The sequence below is a fragment of the Microcaecilia unicolor genome, chromosome 2 (assembly GCF_901765095.1).
Source record: "Microcaecilia unicolor chromosome 2, aMicUni1.1, whole genome shotgun sequence".
Lineage (NCBI taxonomy): Eukaryota > Metazoa > Chordata > Amphibia > Gymnophiona > Siphonopidae > Microcaecilia > Microcaecilia unicolor.
This window is the reverse complement of record NC_044032.1, coordinates 49259434-49278820: the sequence shown is the minus strand read 5'-3', so window position 1 is coordinate 49278820 and position 19387 is coordinate 49259434. Positions and strand designations below refer to the sequence as shown.

Here is a 19387-nt window from a genome sequence, read left to right as displayed (position 1 = left end):
GAGAGTCCAGCTGCCGTTACAGAATGCTTTTTTTAGTGAACAGATTTTGGGTACCTAATTTTTAGCACCCTTTATAGCATTGCCCCTAAACACTTCTTCTTGCTGGAGGCCACAGTGTCCTCCCCATTCCTATCCACTTTCTCAGGCTTCACTTACACCCATGGAAGGAGGAAAGGGGGAGAAGAGAACAAGGGAGGGGAAGAGAGGACTTGTAGCATCTGAAACAGGTAACTTGCAAAAGAGTTGAAAGCTTAAAAGTTATTTGCTCTCTTCTACATGGCGAAGTAAAACACACCTATCTCTTGTTCTGAATCTTACTTTCAGGTCTCCGTTTCTTTTCTGACCCAAAACATTTATGTTTTAACATTATGCCTCTCCACCCCACCCCTTAAACCTTTTCTTTTTTTTGGAATCTGCTTAGCAGCACCCAGCGCAACACCCGTCATCACTGTGATATCTGTATAGCAAGTTCCGACAAAAATCCCCAACTGGCCCTTTAGAAGCAGGGCCCTATATAATACAGAAAAATGTGGAAAAAGTGATCAATCACTCATTTAGTAGTGAAATAAAATCACTTTGCTCACATTAGGTGGCACCCATTTCCTGGTAAGAAAGGACTTTCCACTCCCACAAAAAGGGTAGTCAGATACAATCTGAGTGAGAGGGGGTTTATAGAACACCCTTAAGAATAGTACCTCAGACAGCCTGAGCCACCTTAAGAACACTAGTCCCGCCTCAGGAAGAAGCGAGCTGGAGAACCAGGAAGTATAAAAGACAGGACCAGACTAAGGTCAAGAAGGCCCAGGGAAGGAAGAATAGAAGCCTACTACTACTACTACTACTACTTAGCATTTCTATAGCGCTGCCAGGGTTACGCAGCGCTGTACAAGCCTCATCATATGCCACTACAACAGATATTTAATGATTGTGACCTGGCTGAGGTAAGCCACTTTTTGTTTCCTGTTTGAGACTTATGAGCCTTGAACTCGGACAAGAACTATGAAGGACTTGCAGGCTATGTTTGGAACGCCAGCCAGAGACTGTGTTCTGGGCCTGCCAGCCAGAGGCCTGCTTAAGACTGTTTATTGAACTATAAGACAAAGGCGTTTTTCCTTGTGTTCCTGGCCCTGTGACATAACAGGCCTCAGGATTCAATTAAATAACCACTTGTTTTCATTTATATCCCTTTGTCCGGCTGCGTTATTTCACAGGCCCACCCTCACTTGGGTGTCACACTGAGTTACTCTGTGTCCTCTCCATACATGGTTCTCACCAAGTCAAAGGAGTTTATTCTATAAATTGACGCCTAAATTTATGCACACCAATGCTTACCACCAGGAGCCAATTCTATAATGGCATCTGTACGCCAAGATGCCGCTATGGAATACTAGCGTAAGTCGGCATGGGCACAGCTGAGTTTAGGCACAACCATTTAAGCCGTGCCAGGTGTACATGAGCACACCTACCCTGTTTCCCCGAAAGTAAGACATCCCCCGAAAATAAGACCTAGTAGAGGCTTTCCTGAATTGGTAGATATAAGGCCTCCCCCGAAAGTAAGACCTAGCAAATTTTTGTTTGAAAGCAGGGCTGCCGAGAGCCGGACAAGGCCGCTCCCCCCACCCACCCTCCATCGCTCCCGGAACTAACGTTAAACGCCTCCTTTCACCTTCGCAGCAAGCAGCAGCAGGGCAGACCTCTCCTTCCTTCCGTGCCCGCCCTTGTGGACGTTACGTCAGGCGAGGGCGGGACACGGAAGGAAGGAGTGGCCTGCCCTGCTGCTGCGAAGGTGAAAGGAGGCGTTTAAGGTTAGTTCCGGGAGCGACGGAGGGCGGGCGGGCCAACCCCGATGTTTCCCCGAAAAATAAGACAGCCCCTGAAAATAAGACCTAGCACATTTTTGGGGGCAAAAATTAATATAAGAAAGTCTTATTTTCGGGGAAACACGGTACAAGCACCAAGTGACATGCGTAACTGATAATATTCTATAAATTACAGACATCACTCATGCTCCACCCACGTATATGCCACTCTGCAGTTATGCGCTATCAAGGAGGTTGGATTGACAGGACGCAGTGTCATGTGACAAGACTGAAGCCATTTACACCCAAGGAGGTTTTAATTGCTTCCTTACACAGCAGCCGTCATCTTGATACACTCAAAATACATTACTTTGTACGGCAGCAAGCTTTGCCTACTGGCTTCAGGTCAGATAATGGGCCAAGCATGCTCCCACCATCCGTCAATTAAACCTCCTTGTGTCATATAGCACCTAATGCAAATGTGCATGCAACTACCAATTATTGGCACCTATGACCGGTGTAAGTGGCGCGTATATCTGAGCTCCAATTTAATGAATTACCGCCTTTGTGAACTGCTAGACTTTTTAAAGAACCAGCAAAATAAGATGCCATCCCATGCAAGCTTTCAAGACCTTTTCCTAAGATGCAGAACTGAAGCAAGCTTTTCTAGATCTAGGAAACACAGGTGTGTTGTAGAGAATACACCAAAATTGTTCAACAGAGAAAATGAACAAACTTTTCTAGATTAGTCAAGTGAATACATAGGAAGGTTCCTCTAGGCCTCCAGCGTTCTGCATCACAGTTCTTAAGCACGTTACCGTGTTTCCACTCTAACCAATCCACCCAGAACTGTGGATAGAGTGGACTATGAATGCATAAATATAAACCACCTCCTTTCCATGTTTTAATTCCTGAAATCCTATGTTCCCCACACAGCAACATGGGAAAAATTTGGAAACAAATAGAAAAAAAGCATCTTACCTGAAAGCCCCTCAGGGGCCAGATAATTAGTTCCCCCTGTTTCAGTGGAGGAAGGCACAGAATCTGGAGAATCTGCTACAAAAAGGAGACAAACATCACATTAATTTCACAGTTTATGGTAAATAATGTCACAACTTTTAACACAAAATGATTAGTGTGTGTCAAAGGCCAATCGTGTGGAGCTCCTCAGTTCCACCTCGCTAACGGTCACCCTGCGGTCGGTTCAGCTCGGTTAGGAGTCTGTTATATAAGTGCAGAGTCACAGGCCAAAACCTCCTGAGATCCCCCAAACCTCTGCATCTTTGTTTTCTTTTCTTGAGGCCTAACAGTTCTTTCCAGTTCTCCAGGCTTCCAGCTCAAACAGAACTGACCTCCTCTGAGCTACGAGTTTTCATTTACAGTTACCCACAGTTTTACGTTTATGCCCCTTCCCTAATTTAAGTTAGTCCATCTCTTGTAGCAGGGCTCGGACCCCAGACTCCTGTACCCTGAATCTGACCCTAATCACTTAACTTTCCAAGACTTCTAAATGCCATTGAGATCCAAAGCACTGTATTTCAATAAGCCAGTGCACTGCGGCAGCCATATTAGCCCACTTGGATACAGAGACATCAAGATCACCAAAGAACTTGAAGGTTGTATCTTTCCATTGGGTTAATTTAATACACATCACAGTAACCTGGCAAAGGAAGCAGAGCTCTCAAGAGCTATTCATATACCCCTACATTCTATAACAGGTCATTTACATAAATTTATAGAATACTGCCATCCATGTGGGTAAGTGTATACTCACGCACGAACATACATACAGCCACGCACCTAGCCACAATTCTATAATTACACACAAGTACTACCGTGTTTCCCCGAAAATAGGACATCCTCCGAAAGTAAGACCTAGTAGAGGTCTTGCTGCAATTTGAAAATATAAGGCCTCCCCCGAAAATAAGACCTAGCAGGGGAGGCCTTATTTTTCGGGGAAACATCGGGGTCACCCCCCCCCCCACCCGAGATCACCGCCTCCCCCCCCCTCGATCGGCGGCTCCCCCGCCCTCAGTCGCTCCCGGAACTAACCTCTTAACCGCTTCCTTTCACCTTCGCACTCGCCGCAAGCAGCAGGGCTGGCCACTCCTTCCTTCCGTGTCCCGCCCTCGCCTGACGTTACGTTACGTCGGGCGAGGGCGGGACACGGAAGGAAGGAGTGGCCTCCCTGCTGCTTGCGGCGAGTGCGAAGATGAATGGTGAAAGGAAGCGTTTAAGAGGTTAGTTCCAGGAGCAACTGAAGGCAGGGGAGCCGCCGATCGAGGGGGGGAGCCGCCGATCTCGGGTGGGGGGGGGGGTGACCCCGATATTTCCCCGAAAAATAAGGCCTCCCCTGAAAATAAGACCTAGCAGGTCTTGGGGAGCAAAATTTAATATAAGACAGTGTCTTATTTTCGGGGAAACACGGTAGAGCGTGTGATTGTTAGAGGGGTGTTTACAGGGGAAGAGGATGGGCAGCCATAGGCAGGGCCAAAATTTATGCAGGCAACCTACAGAATACTGTAAATTGAGCGCATAAACATCAAATCTAGGCACTAACGTATGCAAGCCATAGACCTGAAGTAATTGCTAGCGCCTACTGGTTACACTAGCATTCTGTAAGGTTACTTACACACTGAAGTGTCTTTATAGAACCCGCTTCCTATGCACATTATCATGGCATGTTAAATGCTGGTGCCCGGTTAAAGAACCGTATCCAGAATCATTGCGAGTCCTGATCAGGCCTTTATTTTCACACAAGAGTGTGAAACTGACCATTCAACGCCACTAGAAAAATATTCTAGTGATTCTGATCTAGGCCCACAGTTTCCTTCTGCTTCTTTGGGCCGCCAGGTCAGTCAGGACTGGCTTCTACTGGACTAAAGCATCACTGATTATCCATTTGCAACTACCACTTATTTCATAATACCCTCTACCCATCCCCCACCAAGCCAAGCTCAGGCTTGCGGCAGAGTCCTTGTTCCAGAAATCTATTCCAACAACAGTGAATTCCAAACCTGTCCTTCGGATCTCCAGCCACTCAGATTTTCAGGATATCCACACACTGAATATTCACGAGACATCTGCACGCACAGTCTCCACGGCATACAAATTCCTCTTATGTATGTTCATTGTGGATGTCCTGAAAACCTCACACTTTGCCCTCATCTATGACGGATAAATAACTACCATTCTATCACAGTTTATATGATTATAAATATTTACGCTGTACCACGAGAAGTGGTTTGAAAAGCCCCCTCCCTCCCCCCCCCCCCCCGACTACTCAGACAAATCTCTCTAGAAGCAGTTCTCGGAGGTCCAGCCATCTGAGCACAAGGAATTAAGAAGATTCACACTGTGTTCATAGGGACCTTGCAGAGCATGTAACCCTTCTAGAGAACCCAGACGTTTTCCTTCCAATGACTCTACTATAAGTAATAGCTTTCTCATTTCAAGCCACACCTTTTAAGCCAGAGTAAACTAAAGCAGCAAAAATGTTTTTATACAATGCCCAAGGTCCTCTGCCTCCTCTTACATAAAGTTCCTTCTACTTTGCCAATTCTTATTACCAAAACTTAGTAATATGTGGAGCTGCCTTTCTAGTTAAAGCTAGTCCCTTTTCCGTCTATGCCGCTGCGTGGTGCGGGAACTCTCGTGCAACCCTTGTGGTCTCAAGCTCGGGAGTGCCTGCACTGTACAATTCAAACTCAAGCCGAACTGCGTGCTGAACACTGAAGAAAGGCTGATGTTGTAGTGGAAGAAGGCTGAGACATAGGGAGATGAGAGGGTGGGAGGATGAGAGGGAGTCTGCAGAGGATAGACGGGATGGGAGACAAGATGCGAGGAATGGGAAGGGTGATGAGGGTGAGGAATGAAAGAGAAAAGGAGACTGAGGGGTGAACGAGACGTACGAGGACCAGACATGATAGCATGCTTGGGAAAGGATGGCTGCTGGCTTTGCCCTGGGCAGGAGCACAATAAGAACCTGACTAAGCCAGTGCTTCCCAAACACTGTGGGCCATGATCCCATTTGGGGTCACAACTTGCCCCAGGACAGCATAGACGCACCTTGGTGGGGTTGGGAGATCACTGTGGCAACGACCATGGGGGTTGCAGCCCAAAATGTTCGGTAAGTACCAGATTAAGCTTATTTTTTCCTCATTGAAAAAGAACAGTCTTAGAAAATCAGGCCCTAAAGGAGCTGAGGTAGAGCTCTAAGGGGAAGTCCCTCCCTCCCTTCCCCACTTATGAACTTGGTGGGAACAATGAGGGTTTGGGAGGGAGGGGAGAGAAACCTTAGCTGCTGGTTTAGGGTCAGCTCCCAGACTGAAAGGAAATCTATCAACTAAAAAGTAAACACAAGGGCTGAAATTTCTAAGAAAAAGAGGGTTGGGGGGAGGAAAGAGAGAGAGAATAAAATAAATAGATAAAAATACAAAAACAACAGTATATTAGAACAAGGAATAAGCCCAGAAAGAGGTTGGAAGATTGATACTATGGCCATTTTAAAAAAGCCCCACTACTGCTCATGCTTATCACGTGGTGTAGAAAGATTAGATTTCAGGAGGGCTCTTCCGAAAATCCTACGAAACAAGGACACATATATGTGCGTGTAATCGCAGCATATCAGGGCAAAGTATAAGCCAGCACAGGAATATACACTTTAACAGGATACACTTAATCAAACGGAGAACAATAGGGGAGCCAGGAAATGGAGTTACTTGTGAAAAACTGTGCACTTTCTAAATGGCTTATAGTGCAGTTCTATGGTAAAGGAAATTGGTTGTTTAACCCTTTTGCTCTGTCTGACGTGGGCCAAATTTCCCTCTCTAATTATCTGCATTCCTTAATCCACCTCCCAACTCCAAGATCTCGTCTCCCCTCCTTCCCCCCACCCATCACCACCACCTTCACACTACAGCTGGGCAGTCCAGAGCTGTGGTTTGTCCCCAGTCATACCGTAAAGCAAAACACACATTACCATCTTTAAAGTGTAATGTTGCCCCAGGTAATAGTTACAGTAACTTGGTCAGCTGCCAGCAAACCACAAAAAAAAAAAAAAAAAAAAAAAAGTTTATGAATGGCCTGAACTATTTCTTAGGTCTACAGATGGTTGCCACATCAATGCCTGCCTTTTCTCTGACTTTAACAATCGTACAATCATGAGACTGCACATCTCCTGTCCCTCTAAGCTTAAGCACACTGCCAGGTACGCATGAAACAAACAAACACACAAAGAAAATATGGAATTCTCTCTCTCTCTTTAAAGGAAATTTTATCCGGAATTGCCTACCTGCCCAGGGCCGCCGAGAGACTGAGAGCCGGGCCTGGGGCAAGGCCGCTGCCCCCCCCCATCATCGCCGCTCCTGCCCCCTCCCCCCCCCCCCAGGATCGCCGCTGCCACAACTGAGGTACCTTGGGGCTGGCGGGGATCCCAGGGCCCCACCAGCGGAAGAATCCAGTGCTGCTCTTCACTCCACGCCCGCCCCTGCTTTTTTTTCCGCTCCGTTTCAAAACCGAGCATGCGCCCGAGGGGGGAAAAGCAGCCGCTTGGCGCGGCAGTAGAAGCGAGCAAACAGCAGTGCTGCAGGGGGGCCTGGGGTATTTTGCCCACCCCCCCCCCCTCTCGGCAGCCCTGTCTCTGTCCTCTCAAAGCCATTGCTTTAGATTGAAGTTTTTGTGCGGCTCAAGCACTATCAGAAAAGTCTTGCTTGGCCTATTCCCAGCCTTTACGCCACTTCCCCAGACTGTCCTTGAAAAGAATCTGCCAGGCTGGAACAAAAACAAAAAAAAGACAAGGTCCAGCAGAACTAAGACCATGCTTATAATCACCTATCCTTACTTGTGGGGGATAACTCTCAAAAGTTCACCTCAAATTAGGCGCCAAGAGATGTGCGTTAAGTGTGAGTTCTATAAATCAGCAATTAAGTGTATAATTGCCATTACAGAGTATTAGAATCTAACTGCCAGCACAAGCACTTACCCAAGCTCAATGGCTGGAATAATGCTCACACCTAACTGCTGTCAGAGATGTAACTGATAAAAGTTTTTTTTATTTATTTACATTTGTATCCCACATTTTCCCACCTATTTGTGGGCTCAATGTGGCTTACATAGTACCGGAGAGGCCTTTGCAGGCTCCGGTGTGAACAAATACAGGGTGATGATGTGGTAAGATCAAGTTCATGTGGCACAGCCACATTAGGGAATCGGAGAACGGTCGTGTTATGTCCATTACGTGCTTTAGTTTGGTTGTGTTGCAGAGATTAGGCATTTAAGTTGGATCGGTAGGGTATGCCTTTTTAAAACAGGTTGGTTTTTAGTGATTTCCGGAAGTTTAGGTGGTCGTACGTCATTTTCAAGACTTTTGGTAATGCGTTCCGCAGTTGTGTGCTTATGTAGGAAAAGCTAGATGCGTAAGTTGTTTTGTATTTAAGTCCTTTACAGCTTGGGTAGTGCAGATTTAGATAGGATCCTGTTGATTCTCTACCCTGAGTGCATTAGTAGGTAGGCACAGCCCTGACCCACCCATGCCTTTCCCACATCCACACTCCCCCCAAGCAATTGTGCGCTAAAGGAATTATGCACTAAGAGGCCCTTTTACTAAGCTGCGGTAAAAAGGGCCCCTGTGCTAGCCAAAGCGGCCATTTTTGCCGCAGCGGGTAGAAAGGCTGAAAAAAGAAACGGCCATGCAGTAAGACTGAACCATACGTGGCCATGCGGGGGGGAGCACTTACCACCACCCACTCAGATGGCGCAAGGGCTCCCACGCTAACCGGGCAGCAAGTAGACCTGCCAAATTACCACCGGGTAACCCCCTGCAGAAATACTTTTCAAATATTTCCACTAGCGCCGGAAGCGCCGCGCCGCATGCTGGGGGTGGAACCACCACCGGCACCCACGTTGGGCCAGTGGTAGTTCCAGATTGGCACGCGGTAAGTCTGCATTGGGCTTAGCTCCACTTAGTAAGAAGGCCCCCTAAGGTTGTAGAATACAAAGGGCGGTTACGGTATGTAACTGCTAATTACAGCCAATTAGTGTCAACACCAATTAATTAGTCAATTGTTTAAATTAAATGACGTGTAACTGGCACTATTCTATAATGCGTGTTATCCCCCCGGATTCTATATATTGCGCCGATAATTCCGCGCAAAAATCGAAGAAAAATCCCATAACAATGCACATAACCTAAAATGGTAAACAAGCTAATCAGCGCTGATAATTGGACGTTAACAACCAATTATCAGCACTAACTGGCATTAATTAGAATTTACGTGCAATACTTGCTAAGCGTATTCTGTAAAGCGCTGCACATACATTTCTAATGTGCGCTGCCAAAAAGGAGGGGGGGAGGGCCATGGTCATGGAATGGGCGCTTCCTAAAAACTTACACGCAAGGTTCTAGAATACACCTGCTCCACGCCTAACTTTGGCGCCGGTATTTACACCAAGTTTTCCTTGGCGTAAATGTATACACCTAGAGTTAGGCCTGCTTTTTCAGAACCGGTAAGCTGCAGCAGGGATCGGAAAGGTACGGGCTTTTTGCGGGCAGTTTAACGCATCTGGGCCTAGGGCCTTTATAATGTGGTGTGAGTTGGAAGGGGGGGTGCAAATGTAAATATTGCCCCGCCCTCTGTACATCCTTTCTAAAATTCCCCTCCTAATGCCTACTGGGGGAATGAATTTTCTGTTGCACAAGTTCTTCACGTACTTTTTTAAACCTCCATTATCCTAACTGTAAGGGACTTAAATACAAATCATTATATGCATCCAGCTTCTCTTACATCTGCACGCAACTTTGGAATGCACTGCCGCAACGCGCGATCTGGCAGCCTTCCGGAGGTTACTGAAACCCAAATTATTCAACGAAACTTATAATAAGATTCCTTCACAAAAGACTCACTATCACACGTATATTAGAATTCATAAATGCTGAACTCCTTAATTTAGTTACTTTAACCATACTGTTAATATGTACGTTATACTTTACCCTACATTTTGCATATCTGATATGTATTGATTATTTTCTTTACTTCTAATTTTTTTGATATCTTATGTACCTTAATTATAACAATACTCTGTTCCATTAATGGCGATTGTCATTGCGGCATAATGTAAGCCACATTGAGTTTAGGCGGGAGGAGGGTACTGCATCTTTGCCTCATCCTTTTCATTGCCCACTGACTTTTCACATTTATGATACAACTTTTGTGTTTTCATTTCTTACTTGTTAAACTGGTTATAATTTCCCTCAGTTTCCATTGTTAACATGATTTCCCTGGTTCTCACCTAGTGTCCCAAGATAAACACATTAAATAACAATGCGGCTTGAAGCCTTAAGAATACAGCAGGAAACACAAATGACTGGGAACAATAGAAAGTACTGAAAAGAGGAGGGGGGACACAAATCCCTGTGCTACCCCCTCTACCCCACTCCCTTTTCTCTTTGCTAGTCTGTTTGGAAACCATCTGGGACTTTTTTTTTTTTTCTTTTTAATGAAACCTTTTTTTTTTTTTTTTTGTGTGGAGTAACCAGTTGTTTTGGAGTTTCCGATTGGCAGCATTAATCACTTCCTATTGGCTGATCTAAAGAGTTTTTCCTTTTTGAAACAGCACATTCATGTTTTGCGGCTCTTCTGTTTACACACGTTTTACTACCTTATGTCAACACTTCTTAATGAGTAAATACATCACTCCACTAACAAAGTGTAATACAGAGGTCATCACACAGAACCTTTTGGTTCTTCTGACAGATTCATCCTGAGTTCTAATCGGGGAAACCAAGGACCTTTCTAAACCTCTCTTCTCCCCTACAGCTTCATTCCACCCCCCAACAGTGCCGTTTTTCCGCCAAGGTCAGGCTAAGTATTACCTTAATCCGCTCATCTGAAAATGTACCGGTTCCATGACTTTAAGGAAACAAGAAACCAGTAGGCTTTTGGAGAGTTTTGATCCCAGTACAGAGCAAGCAACAAAAGGCTGATTTCACAACCCAAAATGTGTGCATGCAATAATCTGTCGCCTCTGGTTATAATGCACAGGAAATATGCATAACCCAGAACCAAAGAGCATTTAAAGTTTCCTGACAAAGAGGTAAGTAAACATTTCAAGAACAAAAGTGTCCCTCAAACTTTCATGCTCTGGGGAGTGAGTTCAAGACATTTAGAAACAGCAAACTCACTTGGAAAGGCTGGTCTGAGGGTTTACCAGGATGCTGGGAGAGCTCCTGAAACCTAGACATTCAGTAACTTCAGAGATGGAGATCCCTCCTTCCTTCTTCACCCTTCCCCCTCGAATCCTCTTTCGACCCCATTTAGCCCCATTCTTACCAAAATGATCAAACTATACACCTGTATGGGATAACAGAAGGCCGCAGCGTCTTTATTCGCAACAATTTAAATGTAAGCCAAATGACAAAACTTAACTCCGAGCTACATCAATGATGTCCAAGAACCAACATTTGCACATCCCAACCACTCGCCCTCTCAGCAAAGTGGTGTGAGATTAACATAGCCCCTCCTCAGCCGAGCAAGGGCCCATAATGCCAGCACGGACCTCCGCCAGCACAGACTTCCTTGCCTAATCTGACCCGTTTGTTAAAATTCGGCTCATCCTCAATGAGCCTGAGACGCTGTAACTCGGGTTACCGCCCACTGCAACAAAGACCTCCAACCCCCATGGACCCCCCACCCCTTGTACTAAAGGGAGGGAGGGAGGGTGGGAAAGCCACCTCTGAGGAGCAGGAAGAGCCCTGCGCCCCGGAGGTGTGACTTTAAATAGCATTGCTCAATCTCCTTCATCATGGACTTCTGCCCTGCCCACCAACCAGCTCACCCCTGGGCCTGGCTTACCCCTGAACTGCCCAATGACAAGCCAAGCTGTCGGGGAAACACCGCCCTCTGACCTTTCTTGTCTTCCTTACCTTCCAACATTAGCATAACCTGCAGATATCAAAGCTAACAAGAGGGCCTCCATCCTTCACTTAATGGGTGCCCTCCAGACAGGATCTGGGGCTAGGTAAATCCTGTTCCTATAATATCCCTTTAACAATCTTTGACCCACTACCCCCTCCACCCCAGCAGCAACTAGTACAAAGCTGGCTCCTCTCTACCCTCTCCCGTCATGGTATGTGCAAAACTAACCCACTTGGAGAAATTAAATTGTCCCCTCTCCCTCTCGACACTGTTAGACTAGCTCATTTACTACAAATTTAGATTCAGACTTTCCAGTCCAGAGCTGTTAAAAGCAGGTTGAGGTTTAATTTAGAAGAAATGCATGCTTTATATTTTGTTTTCCACTGCCACTTTAATGGCGCCCAAGTAGCAAATTCCATACTGGCAAAAAGAGTTGATACACTTCCACTGCCCCTCCTGAAAAACAATTTTAAGAGTGCACTTGAGGTGCTGGGTTTCAGATCTGGTTCACAGTACACCACTCTAATCATTAAGGCCTCTTTCTGTCCTAAAAAAATAAAAAAAATGCATTTATTAGTCTGGAATGACCTGTCCACTATATTTTAAGGAGTCCTTTTACTAAGCTGGAGTGGAGGAGTGGCCTAGTGGTTAGAGCACCAGTCTTGCAATCCAGAGGTGGCCGGGTTCAAATCCCGCAGCTGCTGCTCCTCGTGATCTTGGGCAAGTCACTTAACCCTCCATTGCCTCAGGTACAAACTTAGATTGTGAACCCTCCTGGGGCAGAGAGATATCCAGATTACCTGAATATAATTCACCTTGAGCTACTACTGAAAAACGTGTGAGCAAAATCTAAATAAATAAATAAAATAATCTGTGGTATGAATTGGCCTTAGCACACACCCTTTCACGGGTCTTTCACGTATACCACAGGTATTTTTACTGCAGCTATAAAAAAAGCCTTTTTATGATTATTTTCATCAATAGTCAGGCACTATTATTACCATTAATCTGCAGCATTTACCGCCACCTACTACTACTACTTATTTCTACAGCGCTACTAGACGTACGCAGCGCTGTACACTGGACATGAAGAGTCCCTGTTCGAAAGAGCTTACAATTTAACTATTTAGGTGATGATAATGGCTCCCACGTTAACTGTACTCTGCCAGCAGTAGGAATGCAGACTCTCTGCCTGACATGCCCCCCCTCAAAAAAAAAAAAAATAATTACCACAAGGTTAGTGTGCATACACATGCCAAAACTAACACAGAACACTTCAGCGCATCCTGTGTTAGGCAATGTATTCAGCTTAGGGAAAGGGAAATGGGTTTACATCATATATACAGGTACTTATTTGTACCTGGGGCAATGGAGGGTTAATTAACTTGCCCAGAGTCGCAAGGAGCTGCAGTGGGAATTGAACCCCATTCCCCAGGATCAAAGTCCACTGCACTAACCACTAGGCTAATCCTCCACTAGCAACATTCCATGTAGAAGCCTGGCCTTGCAGCCGTGCAGGCTTCTGTTTCTGTGAGTCTGACGTCCTGCACGTACGTGCAGGACGTCAGACTCACAGAAACAGAAGCCTGCGCGACTGCAAGGCCAGGCTTCTACCTGGAATGTTGCTAGTGGAATAGCAACATTAACATTCCATGTAGAATCTCCAATAGTAGCAACATTCCATGTAGAATCTGAAATAGGGAAAGGGAACTGGGACTTGATATGCTGCTTTTCTGTGGGGTTTACATAGTATATACAGGTACTTATTTGTACCTGGGGCAATGGAGGGTTAATTAACTTGCCCAGAGTCGCAAGGAGCTGCAGTGGGAATTGAACCCCATTCCCCAGGATCAAAGTCCACTGCACTAACCACTAGGCTACTCCTACCTCTTAAAGAAACAACAGCCAGACCCCAAGCTACACTATTATGACACCTTACATCAGTTTTCTAACACCATTCAAAACTGGTATATATAGTGACGAGTTTCTGTTTATGGCCTTCTAATGAATCTTTTAATTTTGCAAATAGGTTTAAACTCAACAGAAACTAAAGTGCAACTCAAAGAGAATATATTGTACAGACCTCTTTGAAGCTCTGCAGCTTTTTATTTTATTGGGGGGGGAGGGGTTCTAGATTGTAAGCTCTTTGAGCAGGGACTGTCTTTTGTGTATGTTGTACAGCGCTACGTATGCCTTGTAGCGCTTTAGAAACGATAAGTAGTAGTAGTACGGTTGCCAACTTAATCCAGATTCGCTTGACAGGGTTTATCCACTCCTGGGCTTACCCCATGCATGCATGCACTTGCGGTTCCAATTTCCCCGCTGGATTCCCTAAAGGGTCCTTTGACGAAGCTGCAGCAAAAGGGGACCTGCACATTGATGATGGTGCGTGTTTTTGATGCACGCCGAGGACCCCTTTTACCTGGGTAAAAGGGGGGGGGGTCTTTGTTTTTTTAAAGCACATGCCGCACGGCCATTTGAAGGGGGGGGGGAGGAGGGAGCACTTACCTCTACCCACTGAGGTGGCAGAAAGGGCTCCTGCACTAGCCCAGCAATAACCGGGGCAGTTATTATTACAGCCGGGTACACACACACCAACACTACAAAAACGGAAATATTTTTTGCGGTGCCGGAAATAGCGCGCACTGGGGGAGGGAACTACCGCCGGGCTGCTGCTTTTAGGGAGCGTGTTGGGCTTACCACTGCTTCGTAAAAGGGTCCCTAAGAACAGCAAGGCTACAAGACCCAGCATGCACTGGGGGGTAAGCCCAGGACTGGATCAAGCTTAGGTGAATCTGGATCTAACTGGCAAACCTGTTTTTTTTTTTTTGGGGGGGGGGGGGGGGGGTGGCGGCAAATCAAGCCTTAGCCTCCTTAGAAACTGGAATTTGGACTACCACGACTTTCACATTTCTATTCTGTGAAAAGTACAATGTCCTGGACTAATTTTCGGCTTGCATGCCATCAAGCCATCCTCTTCTGCTACAATCCCCACTGGCAGCTCAATTAATCTTCAGAGAGAATGAGAGAGAGCGAGGCAGTCCAGCCCAGGCATAACCCCCCTCCTCCCTGACATTATCTACATTTCCGAATTGCTTCCACTTCTCCCTCTCCACCAGCGCCAGTCAGCCTTATTTGCTACCAACTATTTTTTTTCTTTCCTAACTGTAATGGAACTGGTACCAAATCCAAACTGGCACCCTGCCTGGCGATTACAAGCAACAGGCATGCAGAGGCTCGTGTTTATTAAAAAAAAAAAAAAATGATGGCAAAACGTCATAAATTTCAGGAAAGCATCTCATACATTGACATGTCAGCTTGTCTTGAGCATGTGGTAGATTTATATTGTAATCATTCAACCTATACCATCCTAAATTATTCAGCTTCTCTTCATAGCCTGTAGTCTTTAAGCTTGTTTGAAATACTATATATCTTTAGTTACTTAATTAGGAAAATATTTGCATCCGACCAACATTTCTATTTTCACAATGTTTTCTGCAGGCTTTAACTTGACTTAGAATTCTTGAGTTTATTGTGTGTGTGTGTGTGTGTGGGGGGGGGGGGGGGGGGGGGGTTGGTACTTGAATGAATAAATAAAATTATTACTGGCAGCACCTTTTACCAATCAGCTGTTTTCTAGACCTGCTTTCTCTGTACCCCACTTGAAATTCGGAACACTGAAGCCCATTAAACACATCTTTTTTAAAAACACAGAAAACAAACTCCAATAGCCGAACCTTGAAAACTCAGTAGTAGACAGAAAGAAAAAATCAAAACCCAATAAATAAATAACAGCAGCAACATGAGGAACGAATCCAGAAAAGTCTCTGCCTGTACTTTCTTTTCCAAGACATCAGCCCACTTTCCACCAACACTTCATATGTTACATATATATAAATATATATACACTCACCAGTCTGTTTGAGAAAATCCATTGGATATCTGGAGTAGGGAGGAGGGGGAGACTCTGGAATTAAGAAAAAAAGCAGAGAGAGAAAATAAAGGCAGAGCCATGAGAAAAAAAGATAGAAACTTATGATAACAGTGGCATTCTTTTAGCAAAACTGTTTGTCTTAGCTCTGGGGGTTGGAGGCAGGGCAGCTAGGCGGTGATTGCCGTGATATTTAGCAGTGAGATAAACAAAAGGGGCCCGGCTGGCGCCAGTCTCCCAGCTATCTGCTGCTCTGGCTGTCTGATCAGGGCCTCCTTGGCTCAGCTGAAACACTCCAGCTCTGGAAATCACCAACTGATCCAGACTGCCTGATAATCCTTGCTAGCAGCACACACACGCACACACTGGCACGTTTAACATTGCACAGAAAAAGGGGGTGGGGGTACCCCACAAAAACGACTCCTCAATTCAATTGTTCTTCTTACACCCCACCAAAAACAAAAATCTTAACCCCTCCCCCCCTGCAAGCAGCTTGCTAAGGCAATCGTCAAAGACATGGGGGGGGGGGGGAACCCCCAAAAAACAACTCCTCAATTGAATTGTTCTACACCCCACCAAAAACAAAATGTTAACCCCCCTCCCTTGCAAGCAGCTTGCTAAGGCATCGTCAAAGACATGGGGGGACACACAAAAAAAAACTACTCAACAAAATTGTTCTTCTACACCCCACCAAAAACAAAATCTTAACCCCCCCCCGCAAGCACTCAGCTTGCTAAGGCAATCGTCAATGACATAGCATATACTTTTAAAGTTAAAGAGTGTTTTATGGCTAACGAGAGAGAGAGAGACTGACTAACATATCAAGAGATCAATACATTTCAACAACACAAAGAAACTTTTTTTGCCCCTTAAATGCTAGAAAAGATTGGGGGGGGGGGGCTTACTGGGAAAGACATTCTATGAAACTTAGATCTTAGTAGATTTGCTTGTGTTTTGGTTTTCAATACTCAATGTGCCTACTGGTCATTTCAACCAAGTTACCTGGGCTCTCTTTAGCGCTAGTTTCTATTACTCAAACTCCATTTACCCCTGCTTCCGAGCTATGCAGTGTTAATATGAAAATATCACTGCCCCATCGCAGGCTTGCCAAAATATACAAATCCTGATTTGCCCAAGGCTAATGTTATAGACTGTGAGCCGCCAAAGTACGTGAGTTTAAAGTCAGCATTTAGAAAAGGTGCAGCGCTGCCACTCACCACTTTTTTTTTAACCACTAGCGCTTTAGAGAGTTCTCAGAACCACAGAAAAAAAATTCCATGTACCACCTCTCCCCCCCCCCCACGCCCCCCAAATGTGCAAGCCCCATTAATGCAAGACCACAATCAATACCGTTTGCCATTGAATTAAATATTGTTTAGGTCTGAAAGGCATGCACTGGGACTTCCCAGTCCAGGGGAGTCCGCCAGATTGGCTCCATTTTTTTTTTATGTGCAGGGTGGAAGGTTTTTTTTCCTAATGCAAACATACCCTACCTAGTTCGCAGAGCCTGCTGAGGTGGTGAGGGTTGCAGCAGACCAGCTCGGGGCTATTCTTCCCGTAGGATTCACAGCAACATAACCTCTTCACGTCGGAGGAATGCCTGAGATCCGGCCACCTGAATACCTTACAGAGCAGCAGGGGCAGCGTGTAGGACTGCTGGCCCAGTCTGGAGTCCAGCTTGCCGGGCAGGAGGAGGCAGGAGGTCCGGGCTCCCCCCTTGGACTCCACCGCCTGCAAGAGCACCTCTAAGTGTTTCTCTTTCAACTTTTTCAGCACGGAATGGGTCAGGGCCTTCAGCTCAGCCTCCGATCCGAGATTAGCCTTGGCGATCTTGGCCGCTTTGCCCATGCAGCAGTGGCCGGCTCCATGCGCCCGAGGGTCCGTTTCCCCGTCGCCCTCCCCGGGCGCACGGCTCCTCCAGAGTCGCCGGACGAGCACCGATCGTTTGGTCCTGAACATGCGGGACGTGAGGAAGCTTTCCCGGCTACAAAACGCGCATGACGTCCGCAAACCATGAAGAATCCGGGATCCCAGTCCAGGCAGCCACGAGCAGCCTGAAATACCGCGGATGAGGAGGTTGCGGTTGGGGCAGCCAAAGCAATCTGTAGCATACGCCAGTCTCAGGGCTGAAAACTCTCCAAATGCCACAAAATCTCTCTCTCGGGGCTTTCTTTCCCCCTCCCGCGACTCCAAAAAAACTAGATCGCTATATACAACCGCAAGCAATAGAATCTGCTTACAGACCAAAAAAAAACTGCAAAACGTACTAGTCTCTGGACTCCTTCTGTCAAACGGTTTCAAACCGCAAGCTGATCAAGGATTAAAAAAATATATATATCCTTACTCTGGACATTTCACAGCCCCCTCCCCAAATAAAGAGCTCTGCAGAACGCGGCACGCGATCACTCTGTGCAGCCTCAGTATAATCAAATGTCCAACAACAATCCCACCAAAGGATTTTTCCCTTGGGGTTTGGCGAGAGAAAAATGGAATTCGTGCAACATGAGATCGAGATTTTTTTTTAAATGGGGGGGGGGAGGGAGAAACTGGCTTTAGAGGCTTCCAATGAGAAAAATTAAAATTCTGCTCCAAGCAAAACAAAACAAAAAAAACATCCAGCTCGTTATATCCCTTGAAAACCCAGGTCGCTCAGTTTTCTTCTTAGCTTTAATCCACACAAATCCTTGATCCAGATTCTAGGATGAACAAAAAAAAAAAAAGAGAGAAACTCTATCGTCTTTCCTTCCTTGGGAAGCTTCAATGTTCCCGGTCTGAGGAGGGGGGGGGGGGGGCTGTTGTGCGTCCAGAGGCAATAAAAATGAATAGAGTGAAAAAGATCAGCAAACGGCAGAGGGAGAATTAAAAAAAAAAACTGTAGCTTGCTTGTAAGTTCCACTTCCAGGGTCCAATTAAAAAAAAAAAAGGAAGAAAAAGGAGAGAGAGGGGAGGGGAGAGATGGTTGGGTTAAAAAGTAGGAGACGATCCTTCAATGACTGGAGCTGAAATTGTCACCGAGGACTTTACTGCCAACGCTGGCTCGTTCTCCTCGGTAAAATGCAGTGGCTTCATTCCCTTGTCCCTCCTCTTCCTCGGTCTCCCGAATCCCCTTGACCCGGAGGAAGGCTCGGACGCTGCCAAATCCAAAACAAACACAACACAATCCAACTTAAAAGCCAAAGCAGCGATCGCGAAGACTCCACTCCGGCACTTTAGATTCCCTGGGTCGTCCTTAGAGAGAAGAAGCCAGAAGCGCTCATGTTATTCCCTTCGCTTTGCCACTTTCTCTCTTTCCTTTGTGCTTTTCTTTTCAGAAAGACGTCCCGGGCTCGCCTGCCTCTCTTTCCGTGCAGAGAGGCGGTCTCTGTGTGTGTGATCTTCAGGAGAGAGGGCTGCAAAGTGCGGTGCCTGCTACCTTGTGCTCGGATCTCACTCTCCCTCCCCCTCCTCCACCGCTGGCTCCGGCTCTGCGTTCTCAGCTCCTTCTCAGTGGCTCCAGTACGCAATGGCGCGCCCCGTCACGTGGGCGTCTAGACACCCTGTCGCTTTAAAAAAAAAAAAAAAGTGATTGTGTTGCGCAAACAACAGATCGGGTTTCTTAAAAGCTATTTTTTTTTAAATTCCTGGAGTCTGTTAAGATCTAGTGGTGGGGGGAATTATCTGGCCAGGTCGAATGAAAATAAGAATATTAAAATTTTGTGTGTGGGGGGGGGGGGGGGGGGGTTGAGGGGGACAAGCCAGTTGTG

General features: G+C 46.1%; 1 protein-coding gene across 2 annotated transcripts in view; it reads right to left on the bottom strand.

The window, feature by feature from the left end:
• SMAD7 (SMAD family member 7) overlaps positions 1 to 19093 on the bottom strand; it is a 71659-nt gene extending 52566 nt beyond the window's left edge. Inside the window, exons 1-3 of one of the 2 annotated variants that reach the window (XM_030192929.1) lie at positions 17138 to 19093; positions 15627 to 15680; positions 2781 to 2855 (exon numbers count right to left, since the gene is read on the bottom strand). In XM_030192929.1, coding sequence (XP_030048789.1) covers positions 2781 to 2855; positions 15627 to 15680; positions 17138 to 17603 — 595 coding nt within the window. In that variant the 5' untranslated portion in view covers positions 17604 to 19093. The remainder of the gene's footprint in view (positions 1 to 2780; positions 2856 to 15626; positions 15681 to 17137) is intronic. The other variant, XM_030192930.1, reaches the window with a different exon arrangement.
• Positions 19094 to 19387: the final 294 nt, after the last annotated feature.